General features: G+C 41.8%; 1 protein-coding gene across 6 annotated transcripts in view; it reads left to right on the forward strand.

The window, feature by feature from the left end:
• xpo1b (exportin 1 (CRM1 homolog, yeast) b) overlaps positions 1-16,642 on the forward strand; it is a 37,207-nt gene extending 20,565 nt beyond the window's left edge. For 5 of the 6 annotated variants that reach the window (XM_034681459.1, XM_034681457.1, XM_034681461.1 and 2 more), the window contains exons 13-25: positions 2,544-2,682; positions 2,890-3,071; positions 3,308-3,464; positions 3,568-3,731; positions 3,832-3,966; positions 4,047-4,239; positions 6,474-6,580; positions 8,100-8,294; positions 10,467-10,635; positions 12,508-12,642; positions 12,728-12,887; positions 12,979-13,075; positions 15,257-16,642. In XM_034681459.1, coding sequence (XP_034537350.1) covers positions 2,544-2,682; positions 2,890-3,071; positions 3,308-3,464; positions 3,568-3,731; positions 3,832-3,966; positions 4,047-4,239; positions 6,474-6,580; positions 8,100-8,294; positions 10,467-10,635; positions 12,508-12,642; positions 12,728-12,887; positions 12,979-13,075; positions 15,257-15,403 — 1,980 coding nt within the window. In that variant the 3' untranslated portion in view covers positions 15,404-16,642. The remainder of the gene's footprint in view (positions 1-2,543; positions 2,683-2,889; positions 3,072-3,307; positions 3,465-3,567; positions 3,732-3,831; positions 3,967-4,046; positions 4,240-6,473; positions 6,581-8,099; positions 8,295-10,466; positions 10,636-12,507; positions 12,643-12,727; positions 12,888-12,978; positions 13,076-15,256) is intronic. The other variant, XM_034681462.1, reaches the window with a different exon arrangement.
• Positions 16,643-17,126: the final 484 nt, after the last annotated feature.

Consider the following 17,126-nt stretch of genomic DNA (forward strand, 5'->3'; position numbering starts at 1 on the left):
TGGCTTAAGACATACCTGATGATTAGACAGGGACCGACACATTTACAGATTGACAGACAATGTGAGAAAAAACAACTTTACTCTCATGGATGTATTGTTCAAATTTTGCCAAATGCTGTCTGGATAAATAATTGTGATGTAAACGACTGTTTCAACAGGAGTTCCACTTTCCTTTTCTTCATAATTTATGCCAACTCAAGCAGATTTTTTTTTATGTGAGAGAGCTAGGTAAAGAGGGAAATTTACCCACAGGATCCCAAAGCAGAACACAGTAACTTCTTAAAGTTTCTGCTATCTTCATTATTTCTTCTTCAAAAGAAAGGAAAATGAAGTCTCTAACTTAACCCTGAGATAAATCAGAGCACAAGATAAGAAGTTAATTTTTTAAGTACAACTCAATATCGACAAAGAATAAATTAATAAATCTAATTACTGCGGTTAGTCTTTGGATGACCACTAAAATTAGCAGCTCTGTCTGGGAACCCTTGAATGCCTCCTCTTGTATTCATTCTGCACAGTACTGTACGCCTGTTTTCCTCACATATATTTGAACAGAGGCAAGGCAGCTGGTAGTCCATTCATACTAGGGCTGCATGATTTGGTCAAATTGTGATTATAGTTGACAATATGATGCACATTTATTTAAGTTGTAATTAGCATGCCTGCAGTTGTGTTCTGCCCAGTCTTACATCACAGTTGAAATTGAATTACTCCTGCAGCACTAATTCATTCCTGTGAGAATCTCTGACATTTAATGTGCATGCGTGACTCCTCCCTCCTGTAATATTTCAGTCCAGTATCCGCCTCGAGAACGTAGGAAAAAACCTTCGGATTTCAGGGAGACCACTTGACAGAATGCTTGTGTAGCTACAGGCTGCTAACTATCATACAGGCAATTTCCTTCCACTCAGTTGCCTATGTTGATTATGGAGTGAGTTTGTATGATGAAAAAGAACTTGTTCATCCAGCTTTAACACATAGTCAATCTGAGTAATGTTATTCTGCTTAAATATGGTTGTATACAGGGCGTAAAATTAACTTTTTACCTCATCTGCCATTGGCTTGTGACCTCTAAAAATGTATTGGCCAAAAATATTTTTCACCGGTCAAATAAAATCATGCCTTATTTGATTTAAAATAATTACCACAACTTTTTATTATGAAAATCAAACTTAATCATCACTTAAAGAATAGTTATGTACAGATAAAATTAGATTATTGCTATTTTATTAGGTTATACTCCCCTTCTTCGTTGTCTCCTGCCTCTTTGTTCATCCTTTTTGTTTGTGGTGGTTTCACGCCGGAAATATGTCGCCAAATTTTCCTCAAAATGCTCTTGCCGCCGTGCTTCTTCAAGCAAAGGGAATGAATAGAACTCCAGTAGCTGACGTCTCGCCATTCCCGACGTACCAAATTAGAACACAAGTACAGTGCGCCACAAGGGTCGAAATAGCCTGACAGTCGGCATAAATGGGCGAAAGTATGAAAACAAAACCTCACATGGAATACAAAATTTTCCATCGGCCACTGGCGGGTGTGTGTTTTTGTTTTACACGCCAAACTAATTTTTTTACCAGCCATTGGCGCTTGGCGGGTGTTAATTTTATGGTTGTGTATATATATAAAGTCAGGTTGGTTTGATATAAAATGCAGCTTGATTTTTTTTTTTATTGTGCAAAAAATGTGCTTCACAAGAAGGGGGTGACCAAGTGACAGGGTAGACAAAATAAGAAACTAACTCGGCATGAATAGAAAGGAAAGACAAACAAGTGATACAAATAAAAACAAAGGAAAAAAATACAAAATAATTGGGAAAAAAAAGCAAGAAGCAGGAATAACATCTCAACAATATGCAACGAAAAAAAAAAAAAAAAAGATGATAGATGATAATGATCAGAACTGAAACAGTCAGATTTATCAGTTAACATACAAAACTAACCTCTCCCCTGTGGGTATGGACAGTTTCTATCTTTCAAGAAATGCAATTCTAGTCACTAGAGGTATCATCCGATTATCTACAGATCTGTGGACACAGTCACATTTGTAAGTGGAAAGAGGTGTGACGTTTATGTGAGTGCAGGATTGATTCTGTCTATGTAACCTGGGGAGCTTTCACTCGCGGTCACATCAGAAGCAGTTGGCATTGGTCGATAACAGGTGGCCAATAAACTGCTGCCTGAAGAGAAACTAGTCAAAGCCTTACTGGAAATCAAGCAAAATAACATCCAATTTTTAAACTTCTTTGATGATATTAACATTCCATAACTCTGTGTGTGTGTGTGTGTGTGTGTGTTGTGTGTGTGTGTGTGTGTGTGTGTGTGTGTGTGTGTGTGTGTGTGTGTGTGTGTGTGTGTGTCTGTGTGTGTGTGTGTGTGTGTGTGTGTGTGTGTGTGTGTGTGTGTGGCCATGAGACAAATGCCTCATTGTTAAATCGTCTTTATGCGACTCGGGTTGCACGCTGCGATGTGTGTGTTTCTGTGTGATAAACTGAAGCTGCTCTCTGATGTGTGGAAGCGCTGACAGGTTTTTATCTCTTGCAACAGGTGCGCCTGCTGATGGTGAGTCGGATGGCCAAGCCAGAGGAGGTACTGGTGGTAGAGAATGACCAGGGAGAGGTGGTGAGGGAGTTTATGAAGGACACAGACTCCATAAACCTCTACAAAAACATGAGGGAAACCCTGGGTAAGACTTCAGAGCATCTTTGTCCACACCTGCAAGAACTACATTATTTATACGAGTTAAAGTTATAAGTTATATGATTAAAGTAAGTTAACTTATAACCCTGCATACTCAGTTTTTTAACTTACATATATAATGTTCATAACTGCTTTAGCTTGTGGTTTTACCATACACTGTATATGTTTATGTTTGTGCTCTGTTCCTCTGCAGTGTACCTGACTCATCTGGACTACGCAGACACAGAACGCATCATGACAGAGAAGCTTCACAACCAGGTGAACGGCACAGAGTGGTCCTGGAAGAACCTCAACACATTGTGCTGGGCCATCGGGTCCATCAGCGGGGCGATGCACGAGGAGGACGAGAAGAGATTTCTGGTCACTGTCATCAAGGTAGAAAAAATAACTGTAAACTAGTCATTGAATGCTTATTGTAACGACACAAGATCAACCAAACATGACAGATCGTAGTAGTTTTAAAAAGTGTGAATTACTTAATGAGGGAACAAAAAAAACCACAGACATGGCCTTAAAGTAATTACATTCATTCACCCCTCATACTGAAAAAAGACTACTGATCCCTGGTATCGCCCCAGGTATCTGATTGTGATAAACTTTGTGATTTTTAGGATCTGCTGGGTCTGTGTGAGCAGAAGAGAGGGAAAGACAACAAGGCCATCATCGCCTCCAACATCATGTATATAGTTGGCCAATATCCTCGCTTCCTGAGAGCCCACTGGAAGTTCCTCAAAACTGTGGTCAACAAGCTCTTTGAGTTCATGCATGGTAAGACGTGATGCTGCTTTTCTTCATTCTTTGGTCTTTTCAAAAAAACATCATGCACTGTTTGTGTAACTTATCATCACCTGTCATGTCCCTGCCTCATCAGAGACCCACGATGGTGTTCAGGACATGGCCTGTGACACCTTCATCAAGATTGCCCAGAAGTGCCGACGCCACTTCATCCAGGTGCAGGTGGGAGAGGTGATGCCATTCATCGATGAGATCCTGAACAATATCAACACCATCATCTGCGACCTACAACCTCAGCAGGTCAGGGAAAAGATTGTACCCAGCATTTTCAACATCTCAGTACAGACAGAATTGTCCCTGCGACTAACTGCATACTGACATTCTCCTCGTCTTCGTCTAGGTGCACACGTTTTATGAAGCAGTCGGTTATATGATTGGAGCTCAGACGGATCAGGCTGTCCAAGAACACCTGATAGAAAAATACATGCTGCTGCCCAACCAGGTGTGGGACAGCATCATCCAGCAGGCCACCAAAGTAAGAGACAAGTTCATTATTACGTTTACCAATTCAAATGTCAAAACAGAGTGTTAATCTGTTACCCTCTGCTCACTCAGAACGTGGACATCTTGAAGGACCCAGAGACTGTGAAACAGCTGGGCAGCATTCTGAAGACAAACGTCAGAGCCTGTAAGGCCGTGGGACACCCCTTCGTCATCCAGCTGGGACGGATTTACCTCGACATGCTCAACGTCTACAAGTGCCTCAGCGAGAACATCTCTGCTGCCATTCAGACAAACGGTACGGGAGGTGTGTCTCTGTATCACATACTTAGATTTACTCTCATATTTAATGATATTGAAGGTTCTGTGATCATCTGAAAGATGGGATAAAGCTGAGGCATGCTATCTCAAGCACATCCTATCATTTGACAGCAGTGCTGTAAGCAGCAGGAGGGTGGGAGCTTGGTCTGAGCCATAACTCACTCTCAATATTCAGGTTGATGTAATGTGTGTCAGTTATGATGGTAAACTTTGGATTTTTCCCATGGTATGGATAGATCTATTGTAGATTTAATAATATATCATAAATTGGAAATAAATGTGAAAACTGCATTTTTAAGGGGCACCAGTCTAGTTTAGTGATTAAGTCGTGTGCTGCTTTTACAGAGGCTTTAATTCCCAAGTGGGCGGCTCGGGTTTGATTCCAACCAGTTGCCCTTTGTCTTCTTTCATTTTCCCTTCTTGAGGATATGGACTTAAAGTCCTTTATTTTAGAAATAAAACGAAATGAGCCGTGCATTTCTGGAGGACTGGTTGTTGAATCAGTTTTATAGATCTGTCCGCTGCACAGTTGTGTAGTTTTATTGTTGTTCAGGCATTCAGGTCTTTGTGAGTCCAGCGTGGTCTCAGTGTGCTGCCAGGTTTGAAGATAATCCAGATGCCTTCGACACCATGTGTTGATAGCAAGCGGCAACCTCCGGTCTCAAACTATGAAGCCCATGCAGAAGTGTTATAAACTGCAATTCATCAAGAATCCGCTTGAGGCTGGCTGCAGAAACACCTGAAACCACTTAGACCCCAATTCAAAAAAGACGATCTTTGCAGCATTAATAAACATGTTTACAGCCTGGTTCAAAAAAACGGCTTGGCTCTACGTAGCTAATTTCTCTATCGACATACACTGTACAGGTGATGGATTTTTTTCTAACGCAACGGTTCAGAAGATATTAAGATTACGAGTTTTTGCCCAAATAAGGACATGACTGACTTTACTCCGCATTTCCAATATGGCTACCGCCGTCGATTGGCTTCAAAACAGCGCTCAGGAACAGATGGGTGACGTCACGGATACTACATCCATATTTTATACAGTCTATGGTTGATACTGTATAGTGAAAGAATTCAGTGAGAAAGTGTGACACAGTTTTCTCATTTTGGTAATAGTTGTTATTTTAAGCCTATATAGGGGAAGTATTACCCTTAATCCATCTTTGATTAACTATCAATCATAAATCACTTGTCCAAAAAAAAAAATTAGATTCCTTCCCAAATCACTCCTGTAATACTGCTGTATTAACCATAGCAACATAATGCATATAAGTGACAGTATGTCATAGCTACAGTCAAACAGTTTAACATGCTGAACATCAACATGCTGAGAGGGCTCATACAAATAATCTCTGTGGATTAAGAATCACACAGAGCGAGGCTAAAACTACTGAATGTGGATTTACATCAACAAGAGAACTGAAGAGAGCAATATTTTAGACTCAGTGTCCAGTTTTCTTGTTCTAACTGAAAATTAAGAGTATGTCCAGTCCACTGTCACTGTGGTTGGGTGTCAGTCAGGAGCACATCCAGTCCAGTACAGCAGCAGAAATGGCGCTGGTCTGCAGAGATCAATCTCTGTTATCTCCGTTAGTGGCGGGATCTGTTGTGTATTGATTGATTGATATTGCTCCTTCAAAAGAAGAGCCATCGTGGTGATGTGGCGAACGTTTCTGAACAATCAATTACACAATAATCAATTAATTGTGAAAAAGCCTCTGCTGGAAGATTGCGGTATTTGTTTTGCGTTTTGTTTGTGGGTCAAACAGACTGTCTCCTGCTGTTTTCTGCGTGCTCTTGTTTTTGGTGACTCATCTTCGAAGGCTCAAACAGGAGGAGAGGGGCAATATGAGGTCTGTCAGTAGTGATCAAATATCAAGGACTTCTGCCTGCTTTGGCCACTGATTCAGAAAAGGGAGGAAACAGTGATCTGTGCAGGAAGAGCAAATTATTTTCTCAGGATGAACCAAAGAGTCTGGATGAAAATGCTTAACCATCTCCATGATCTGTCTGTACTAGGATACGACAGACCCAAATTGACTGCATGTTGCAGAGCTGTCAAGTCAAGTTATTTGTAATGACCCCAGGCTCACCTCACCTGTCTGTCGCATCCTTTTCTGTATGGATATGTCAGTTCAGGAATGTTGTCAAATTCAGCTGAGATGAAGTATTAACGTAGTACTAACAGTACGATTCTCTTCTTTGTGTTAACAGGTGAGATGGTGACCAAACAGCCCCTGATCCGGAGTATGAGAACAGTGAAACGGGAGACACTGAAACTGATCTCAGGCTGGGTCAGCAGATCAAACGACCCACAGATGGTGAGAAAAAGCTCTGAAATCCTTTGAATTGTGAAATCAGCCGCTGAGTGACTACTGTGGTAGAAAATAATACCTGTAGTCTGGATATCAACTCAGAATCCACAAAGAAAAAATTTGCATCAGGGTCTGACCGATTTGGGTCAGTTTGGTGACCTGCTGTTTGTTACTTCTCTCAATCCAAGTAATCTTTGCAACCCATGCTTTAGTCCAGACGCAGCAGCAGTCACTAATGAGTTTGTCTGTAAACATACCACTCTGTCCGTGCCCTCTGATGACTTTAAAGATAAGCCGTTTTCACTTAAGACGCCCCACAACCAGGTCTAAAAATATGCCAGACATGCCCTTTCACCACACGTCACACAGCGGGAGTTTGTCTGAGTGAGACAAGGTCTCAACTCCTGCAAAGAGGACACTTGATTTCAACAATCAGGGACTGGTGACTCCTGGTTAAGGTGTGGAGGAGGAGGAGGAGGAGGAGGAGGAGGAGGAGGAGGAGGAGGAGGAGGAGGAGGAGGAGGAGGAGGAGGAGGAGGAGGAGGAGGAGGAGGAGGAGGAGGAGGAGGAGGAGGAGGAGGAGGAGGAGGAGGAGGAGGAGGAGGAGGAGGAGGAGGAGGAGGAGGAGGAGTGGTTTAACAGTTGCATTAAAAACCCCTACAACACGTAGGGATGTAATGATGCTATTGACTCACAGTATGATTCAAAATGCTGGGTTCACAACAGGGTCATTTTACAGTTACTTTAAGGATGTAAGTAACCCATTTTATGTCCAAGCTTCAGAGAAGAGATCACCTCATAAAACTGTCACTTGAGGTGCTTTTATTTTGCCTTTTTTATTGTCTCATGCCTAGTTGTCTTTTAGAACAATGTGCTTTATTTTGAAAGGACACTAGAGGTACTTCAGTGAGATCATGAAGTCACAGGGGTAAATAAAAAAGACTGAAAGAACCATCAACTATAAGTATTGTTTGATGAATCAGCACACCTCTAAAGAGGGAGAAGCTCTGATATCAGCTGTCTCACAAGGTACTGCTACTTTCCACCAGCTTGTTGAAGATTTATTTCCAATTCAAACACAAAAGTGGAAACAGGGGACAGATGTCTCTCTCTTTTAAACTTTGTCTGCTCATGAACACTTCATGTTTTTACATCCCTGGCTATATACTCACATGCTTACATGATATAGTTGATGCAGTCTTGATCAACCAGCCGTGACTGCTTTCTCTGGAGTGTCCTCAGAGGATCCTGTAAACCATGGCAATCAATGAAGCAGTCGACAGTAAAAAAAGAGTTGAACTAATCCAGCTGGTATTTTTAGATCAAACGCAAAGATGTCTGCCTTCAGCTATGATTTCATCTGCAAAACAATTAATATTCATAATGTGTCCAGTTGTAGACGTGCTGAGGTTTTAGCGACTCCTCTTGTAATTTACCTGTCGGAAAGGAACACGACTTAGAAGTCTTCAAAGGAGGATGCTCCTATCTTACCTTTCTTCTTATCCCTCCCTTTTTTTCTTTGTAGGTCGGGGAGAACTTTGTTCCACCACTGTTGGACGCCGTCCTAATAGACTACCAGCGCAACGTCCCTGCTGCACGTGAGCCAGAGGTGCTCAGTACCATGGCAACCATTGTCAACAAGCTGGGAGGACACATCACCAGCGAGATACCCCAGATCTTTGATGCTGTCTTTGAATGCACCCTAAACATGATCAACAAGGTGAGGCAGCCTTTGATTGGTATCTGACAGTGATCAGTGCATCTCTTAGAGTTTGTGGTGGAATCTGTGGGTGTTGTTACTTGAATGTTTTTAACAGTAACCTTTTTATTTCTGAGACTGATGTTCGGTAACACTCATCAAACTGAGTCTTATTTGCTGTGGTGCAAAACACTGCAAACATCTTGGAAATATGTCACATTATATTATATTGCGTTCACAGCTCACAGTTCTGTGCTGGGTTGATTCTGCTCGTGCAATTTAACATAATGGGTAAGTGTGAGTTGAAAGCCTTGAGAAGCTTTCTACAGCTTATTGTTTACAGTCTTTGCGTTCAGGTTTCACACTGACAGAATCAGGGGGAACTTCTTTCAGCTTTAAAGCTTTAAAATACTTCATGTCAACACCCTAAAGTGGCCCAAACCATGTGCACTTAATTTAGGGTTGGGTAGTGTTAACTATAATAAACACAATGTTTATTTTGGTTCTGAGATATTTATTTATACTCAGGTGAAACACACTCTGTTACCCACACAGCTCATACGCCCTCCAGTTCAAGGCTCAGCTCCAAAACACTTTTTTTAACAGACTGAATAAAAAAAAATTGCTTCGTCTAAACGCTTTAACCTGAAAACGTATTTGCTTCACTTCTTTGAATGCCCTCTGTCTTTGCATGAATTTGAAGGCATGTGCATTCTTCCTCTTCTTTTGATAACCATGTTTTGCGTGCATTACTGCCACCTTGTTGCAGACCACTGATTATCAAAAGGAACCCAAAAAAACCACAGCTCCAGGCTGAACAGACATCCATCTTTAGGAAGCTGAGAAAACGCGTGCCAAGAGAAATGGCTGATGAGGGTTGTGCTGAAAGAAAGCCCTCAGGGAAGAAGACTAATGCATGATGTTTTCGTCACTTGTGGCCACTGCACACAGCTGTTCTGATTGAAGGAACCGAACCAAACATCAGACCTTATTAAATCACACCATGTGGACAGTTGACCTACTACTTCAATTTTAGGATAACGACAGAATCAAAAGAACATGCACAAGTTGTTCAGTGGTGTATAACTTATTGCATTCAACAGTCTGTATTGTGCATGCAGCAGGTATTGTACATTAAAAGTAAAGGTCAGTACAGCCAATCTTTAAAGCTTGAAGGGTTTGCCCGCTGTCATGTCCACTCCTGGATTTTAAGTTCCAGAAAACCAGAAGTAAGGATATGTGATCAATGTAAAACACTACCTCACTAGAGCTACTGTAGATCGGATATAGGTGTCTGTTTTTGTAAAACTTTAAGCAACGAGTCAGAACCTGCAGAGAGCATTTCAACATGTTTACTCTGCTCATTTTTGTGTTTTGAAGCAAGAAAAAATTGTGCAGCAACAAAGTGTAAACATTTTCAGGAACATATTAACCCTTTTAAGGGACCTTGGAGCAGCTACCTGCTAGGTTATCCATTTTGTACACTCAATTCAACTCAACTCAACTCTCTCATTTTTATTTATATAGCAGCATATTTCATACACTCAAGCATGCAGCCCAAAGTGCTTCACAGAAGACAGAGACAGAAAACAACAGCAACAGATAAAATGATACATGGCTAAAACAAAAAAGAGGAATGTGATATGAAATACTTAAAAAATAAAAAATAAAGTCAGTCAATTATCAATCAATCAATCAGACTTTATTTATAAAGCACTTTTCATACAATGATATTGTAGCACAAAGTGCTGTATAAAAAATAATTAAAATAGAATAAATTAAGAAAAAAATGAATAAATAAAGATATACCCACTCATCAACTGTTTGTTTCTCAATATGGGAGGTAAAGTCTTCATGAAGAAAATATACAGATCTAGTCTCCTGCTCTTTTTTTTTTTTTTTTTTTTTGGCATTTAGTGGTTTCACCTGACAGACAAAACCCAGGGCACACAAAAGTTGTAAGGTGCCATCCACACTTCTCACTGCAGCTTGAAACACTCATTGCTTTCAGCTCAGGAAAATAACTGAAGGAAACATCTGTCATACAGACTGTCGACGGTACTGTGAGGGGAAAAAGGTCAAAGTAAGGAAGTGAAAGTGAACCAGAAGAGAGCAAAACAAGGACAGGGTTTTCAACACTGAACATGCTCATAAACAACAAACTTTAACAGCACACTCTCTGTTTTTTAACAGAACTTTGAGGAGTACCCAGAGCACAGGACTCACTTCTTCTATCTACTCCAAGCTGTGAACTCTCATTGCTTCCCTGCATTCCTCGCCATCCCCCCTGCACAGTTTAAACTGGTGCTGGACTCCATCATCTGGGCCTTCAAACACACCATGAGGAATGTGGCTGATACTGGTAAGTCTCACACACACACTGCACACACACACTGTACATTCTTCACTCTGTAATATAATGGTGATAATGAGCAGCGAAGCCTGAAGCATGAATACAAGATGAAGTAAAACAGTCTGTGGTGTGTTTCATCCCGTCAGCTGATTCATCTTCAAGCAGCAACAAACCTGTTAAAAAGACAGAAAGGTGACACTGCAGGTGACTGTGACACTCAAGCTCTCGCTCATAGTGACTTGTCAGATGATGCCTCTGGCCCCACAGTGATGTGCAGGTAGAGTGTTACAGTTTGGAGGGAAGAAGTGTGAGGAGTCAAACCAAACAATTAAGGGCTTTTCATGGTCTTAGATAAAATATGTCTAAACTGCACATCAGGGACTTTAAGCCATTTCTAAATTAAAAAAAATCAAAGTAATCAGTAAACTGTAAAAACATGAGTCAAGGGAGAAAGATGTTTTTTGTTTTGAAAGTACAAGTTTGACTTCTGTAGTGTACTTGATCATGAACTTAGGTGAACAAGGGAAGTTATCCTCACCTTTGACAGAAGTTTGGTGCAAGGTGATGTTAGGAAAGCTTTCGGAGTGCTGCTGTTTGAAGATATCTATCCCAAGACTATATTCTGTTGTAGACTTTGTAGACATGAGTGTAAAATGTGAGTTGACACCAAGTGGCAACCTCCGCTCTAAAAATATGAGTCCAATGCGGAAGTGCTAAAAACTGCAGTTCATCGAGGATCCGCTTGAGGCTGGCTCCAGAAGTACCAGAAACCACATACACACCAATTCAAAAAAAGACAGCAGAAATAAACATGTTTACAGCCTGGTACAAAAGACGAGTGTAGTCTGGATAGCTCATTTCTCGATCGGCACACACTGTATGGGAGGTGATTTTTTTTCTAACGCTGCCATTTTTGAAGATATTGAGATTACGAGTCTTCCAATGAGAGGCACAGCTGACATGATTGACAGGCGGGAACACTGTAGCTGTTGGCTAGGAGGCTCAAAACCTGCCTCTTTACGTCACAATCGCTCGACAGCAGCAATATGGCTGGCGCCGCCGATTGGCCTCAAAACAGTGCTTCAGAAACAGATGGGTGACGTCACGGATACTACGTCCATATTTTATACAGTCTATGATTGACACAGATGTGTTGACTTGCAGCTACAGTATACGAAACGGAAAATGGCACTAAGACAACGTATCAAATGTTGAAACTGAAATGTTATTTTGCCTGGAATATTCTTTTTTCCCATATTGAGTTTGAATTTTACAGCTTTGCATAACTTTGTTGGAAGCTTGGTGTTACATACAGAACATGTAAGCTGGTTAAGGCTGAATGAAGCAGTTTCACATCAAAATAAAGACCTTTATTTCTTGACACTCTTTGGAGGATGCAGGAGAGGTCACAAGGAAGGGACTCCAAGCCTGTCCTGAAAACATTTTCTCCACCTCTTTGAAGGTGCTGCACTTGTAAAGATTGTGATTTCTTTAAAGTATGACATTTACTGGTGTTTTTATCTGCAGAGGTCTCCTCGTATCTGCAGTGATTAAAAAAGCACCAACCGAAGCATCTTCATGATAAACTCCTTGTTTCTCGGACTCTGTGGTGACAAAGAAAGCCACCCTGTCTCTGCCTCAGCTAGTTTCTCTTCTACTCAAAACTCTGCAGGCTCAGGTGTATATTGCGCTTGGGTTAGTTTGACATTTGTCAAGCTAGAGTTACACAAACATCCAAAATCCCCTCTATCCCAAAGAGGTCCCAGAAAGATCTGTGTTCAGCCCAAACACATTCGTAATCCTTCCTGGGACAACAACACTCTTTAGTCTCCAGCCAAAAGACAAACGTGCAGATTTCTGAGTCTCTCTCTGATCACCCAGGTCTGCAGATTCTGTACACCATGCTGCAGAACGTGGCCCAGGAGGAAGCAGCCGCTCAAAGCTTCTACCAGACGTACTTCTGTGATATCCTACAACACATCTTCTCTGTGGTCACCGACACGTCACACACTGCAGGTGAGGTCAAAGAAAGGCACACACGGCATATCTGACTTTCTTAAGAGATGGATAGTGACAGTAAAAGTGTGTGTGTGCTCCTCAGGCCTGACGATGCACGCGTCCATCCTGGCCTACATGTTCAACCTGGTGGAGGAGGGAAAAATCACCACGGTGCTGAACCCGGCCAGCCCCACCAACAACCAGGCATTCATCCAGGAGTACGTGGCCAACCTGCTGAAGACTGCCTTCCCTCACCTACAAGAGTGAGTATTCACACACAAACACACGTATACACAATCTCTACTGTAGTAGAATACACATTTATTTACCTGTACTGTGGTTTGTGTGTGTCAGTGCTCAGGTGAAGGTGTTTGTGACCGGGCTGTTCAGCCTAAACCAGGACATTCCTGCTTTCAAGGAGCACCTGAGGGACTTCCTGGTCCAGATAAAGGTGAGGCTGAGGATGTAGATGTCTTAGTTACACGTTTTAATGGCGGCACAGGAAGTTATTTTACACATTGTATCTCCTCTGTGACGTGAAGCACGACAGGTGCTCACTCTCCCTCTTTCTTCCTGACAGCTCTGTCTTGTAAATATGGTATAACAAGGTGAGATGTCATATAGCTCTTTACAAAGAGGTCAATGTCTGTGGTTATCATGTCCCTAATGTGGTCAGACCCATGGAATAACACACTAAGCCTGTGAGAGGAGCAGACGCACAGGGTTTGTATTTGTTGCTCATTTCGACACACACATGAGAAAGAATGGAGAAAGAAGAGAAAACACCTTCCTCTTTATTGTGATGAATTTGTTTTGCGTCTGTGTATATTTGTTTGCTGCCTAACCTAACCACTGGGAACAAAGCCCCACTCAGCTCCGGCTCTGCTGTTTGTTGTCTGTGCTGCACGGGCTTTGTCTCTTCACTTGGAGCTTATCAGGCACTGCATAGTTAGCTGCTTAGCTGATGTTTCCACAAATAACCTTTTCCTGCATGTCCAGGTTGTCCTTCTAAGTATATCGAGGTTTGTGACTGCTCTGCCAGCCTATTGTTGATGTAAAGCTGTGTGTGATTCTGACACAATGATGACTTCTTCCTGGTTTTCTGGTCTTCTGATTGGTCCAGTTTTCATCTGTCAGAGGATCTTTGAGGGTTATTTTATAAATGCAGTCAATACACTCTCTGTTCTGGGAGGCTGTAGTTCTTCTAACTCAATGAAACCAAGTGCTTATTGTAGGGCTGGGAATTGATAAGATTTTATCAATGTCGATTCTGCTTATCAATCCAATTCCTTACCAATTCTCCTAACGATTAAGTAATTTTTTAAGGGGAAAAAAAGTAGTTCTACACAGTCTTCCGCACCAAAAGGAACCATTTAATTTTTTCCAAAAGTATGTCTGCACAAGACTGAACATGAACATATTCAACTTGAACATACTGAACAATAGGTTGACCTCATTCTGGGCCGCGTGAGTCCAGACGTGGCCCCTCGAGCCTGGTTGAAAGACTTTGAATTTGGAGAGGAAAAACGCTTTTCCTCTGGAGGTTATCGTGGAGGTATTTTACCCACTCTCTGTGCCTCATTTTCGGTTGCGTGAGTCCAGACGTGGCCCCTCGAGCCCGAGGGAAAGCGTCCCAACTCTGAAAGGGGGGTTCGCCTCCCCGACGCCAACATGTTCACATAGAACCCTTCTCCACTTGTCGACCAAGTCGACAAAGGCTTCAGTATATTTGAGGTATTTGCACATAGGAGTGTGTGACGTAATGCGACGTGATGTGACGTCATGCTGGGAAATAAATCGTTAAGAAGAATCGATAACATTTGAGCTGTAAAATTCCGATGGTATTGATAAATTGGAACCGGTTCTAAGTCGGGTCCGGTTTTTGATTCCCACCCCTATTTATTGGTGCTTACCTAACAGATGGAGCTGTTTTTAGTCTTAAATGTAACTTGTAGGTCATGTATCTGTGCAGTTAAAATGGTGATGTGTGCTGAACCCTGCTCGGCATATTTTCCCGCCTTTTCATTCTTTGCCAATCTCCTCCCTGATAAATATGTGCAGTAAACTGCTTTTGCTTCTGAAAAACGGAAGATGCCCCACTTAATCCAATCATGTGTTATTCAGCTGACAAGAAATCACTTCTTGAACATAACCATCTATGCCTGCATGCATTAGTTTGCTAAGAAAGCTGCTATAGCTCTTGGCCCTGCAGGCAGATACAATTTTGTTGTCAGCTGACGTTGCCGTTGCAGCGAGCTGTTGATTTACACTTGATTTAACAGAGATCCTTCGTTGTATTAAAGCCGTGTACCAGTGCAAATGGAGCAGGCTCAGCGACAATCTAGTGACAACTGCAGGGTTAGCAGGCATGATGGTTAAAGGGGGGTGGTGAAAAAGAGCTGAGCTTCTGCTGTTTGGATACAGACACTGATACTGTCAAATATAACACATTATAGAAAAACATGGGCAACAGATGTTCCTCCTTTTGTACAGGTCTACAGTACAGTGAAGGTACAGACGAGTTAATGATGAAGACAAAGGTTATTGCCACTCTGTCAGGATCCTGCATCAGGATATGTGGATGTATGGAGATGGCGTCTGGAAACTGACCACATTGTTTTTATTGTTTCAGGAGTTTGCAGGCGAGGACACGTCTGACTTGTTCCTGGAGGAGAGGGAGGCATCGCTCCGTCAGGCCCAGGAGGAGAAACACAAGATCCAGATGTCAGTGCCGGGCATCCTCAACCCTCACGAGATCCCAGAGGAGATGTGTGACTGAGCCTCGGCTCCACCAAACTGTACAGTACTCCAAACAAACAAACAAAAACAAACAAACCCTAACCACAGCAAACACAACAAAACCCAAGAGAGAGGCACTTGAGTGTGGCGGGAGGCCGCTCACCCTCTGCAGAGCGGACCGTCCCATCCCATGTTTGTTGACCAAAACAATGCCAACAATATGTAAATGATTACCGCGTCACCCTGTGGCCCTTTTTACATAATCTGCGTTTTCTATGGAGCCTTTTTGTGTAATCTTTTCAGAACTGTTAATCTTTGTTTTGTTGGTCTCTGGCCCATCCCAAGACCTGCATGATGAGGTTGTAACGATTAGAACGATTAAACCATCTTGTTTTTGTTCTGTTCCCTCCACGTCCCATCTTCTGCCCCATATATTTGTTTATATATAAATATATTATATATATACAGTCTGAGCAGGGTTTGTGTCTAGTCGGCATAGAATCTTCTAGACGTGTGGTTCGACACATGGCAAGTGGTGGCACCGCTTGTCTGGTGCGAGAATGTGAATCTAACGGATAATGAATGAAGGTCGGGATGCTGCGTCGTGTTTCAGCATCGGTTCTGCTTCACCTTAAAAAAGTGTTCGGCTGCTGCCTGCAGGAGGTTTTTTTAGGGAAAGCAAAAGCAAATATGTGCATATCATCCCAATTGTATAGCATCTTTAATACCATGGGAACATTTTTTCCTTTTATTCTATTGTTTCTTTTTGTTGTGGGTGTGTGCGCGTGTGTGCTGTCGCCTAGTCGACATCAGCGTTTTGTTTTCCTCTAAGAGGATTGTTGCTCATTTGTGAGCCTTCATTAATGGGATGTTTTAAGGAAGTGGCGGAGGTATTTATGGGTTCTTAGTTGGTTGCATCTTTATAACAACTCCTGTTTAACTCAGATGGCTTTGAAGATTTTTGAATTGTACTAATTTAGATTGTTTACCATGCAGTAGTGTGCGTCAAGAGACACTACCTTTAGAGCAAAATGAAAAAATAAAACTGGGTTTACATTTAATTTTGTATTTTTGCATTTTTCATTTGTACCTGTTTGAGTTCTGTCCAAATAAACAAAAGGCTTTTTGTCCACTGAGCAAATGAATTGCCAACGAGTTTAATTAGGAAAAGAATGTATAAATCCAAATAAGTACCCAATCTCTAATGGCAGATTTCCCTTCTCGAGGTGTTACATTTGTTGTGAACTTTTTGAACTGATTAAAGTTGAGAATTTTATAACCCCGTCTCTGCTCGGATGTTTTCATTTTACACAAACTCTAAATGTGAGTCGCTCTCAGCTCGAAAAATATTCTGTATTATTTCACCCTCACTGTGACTTTGTCTCTTACTCTGCAGAATGATAGATGTGTAAAGTGTTTCCAGTTTCTCGTAGCTCACCTCAAAGTTGGCTGCAGCTCAATGTGCATTTGAGTCATGTGGAAACCTCGAACAAACAAACAAACAAACTTTAAACTAAAGAAAGAGATCTTGTTTAGCAGGCCAGCCTTCCACAGAGTTTTTCGGTGGCTGTGAAACAGACGGAAATTAAAGCTGATGTCTCTTTATGAGCTACACAAGCAGACAAGACCAGCAACAACACTGATGATTTCTGCATCTTAATTTTCAATGCCTGAAACCGCTAGTGTCAGACCAGATGACTGATGTCACTCTGAAGAAACAGCCTATTTACAATTCCAGCAGTAGATATCTAAAATTAGTAACA

Source organism: Notolabrus celidotus, chromosome 4, assembly GCF_009762535.1.
Source record: "Notolabrus celidotus isolate fNotCel1 chromosome 4, fNotCel1.pri, whole genome shotgun sequence".
In the NCBI taxonomy this organism is placed as follows: domain Eukaryota; kingdom Metazoa; phylum Chordata; class Actinopteri; order Labriformes; family Labridae; genus Notolabrus; species Notolabrus celidotus.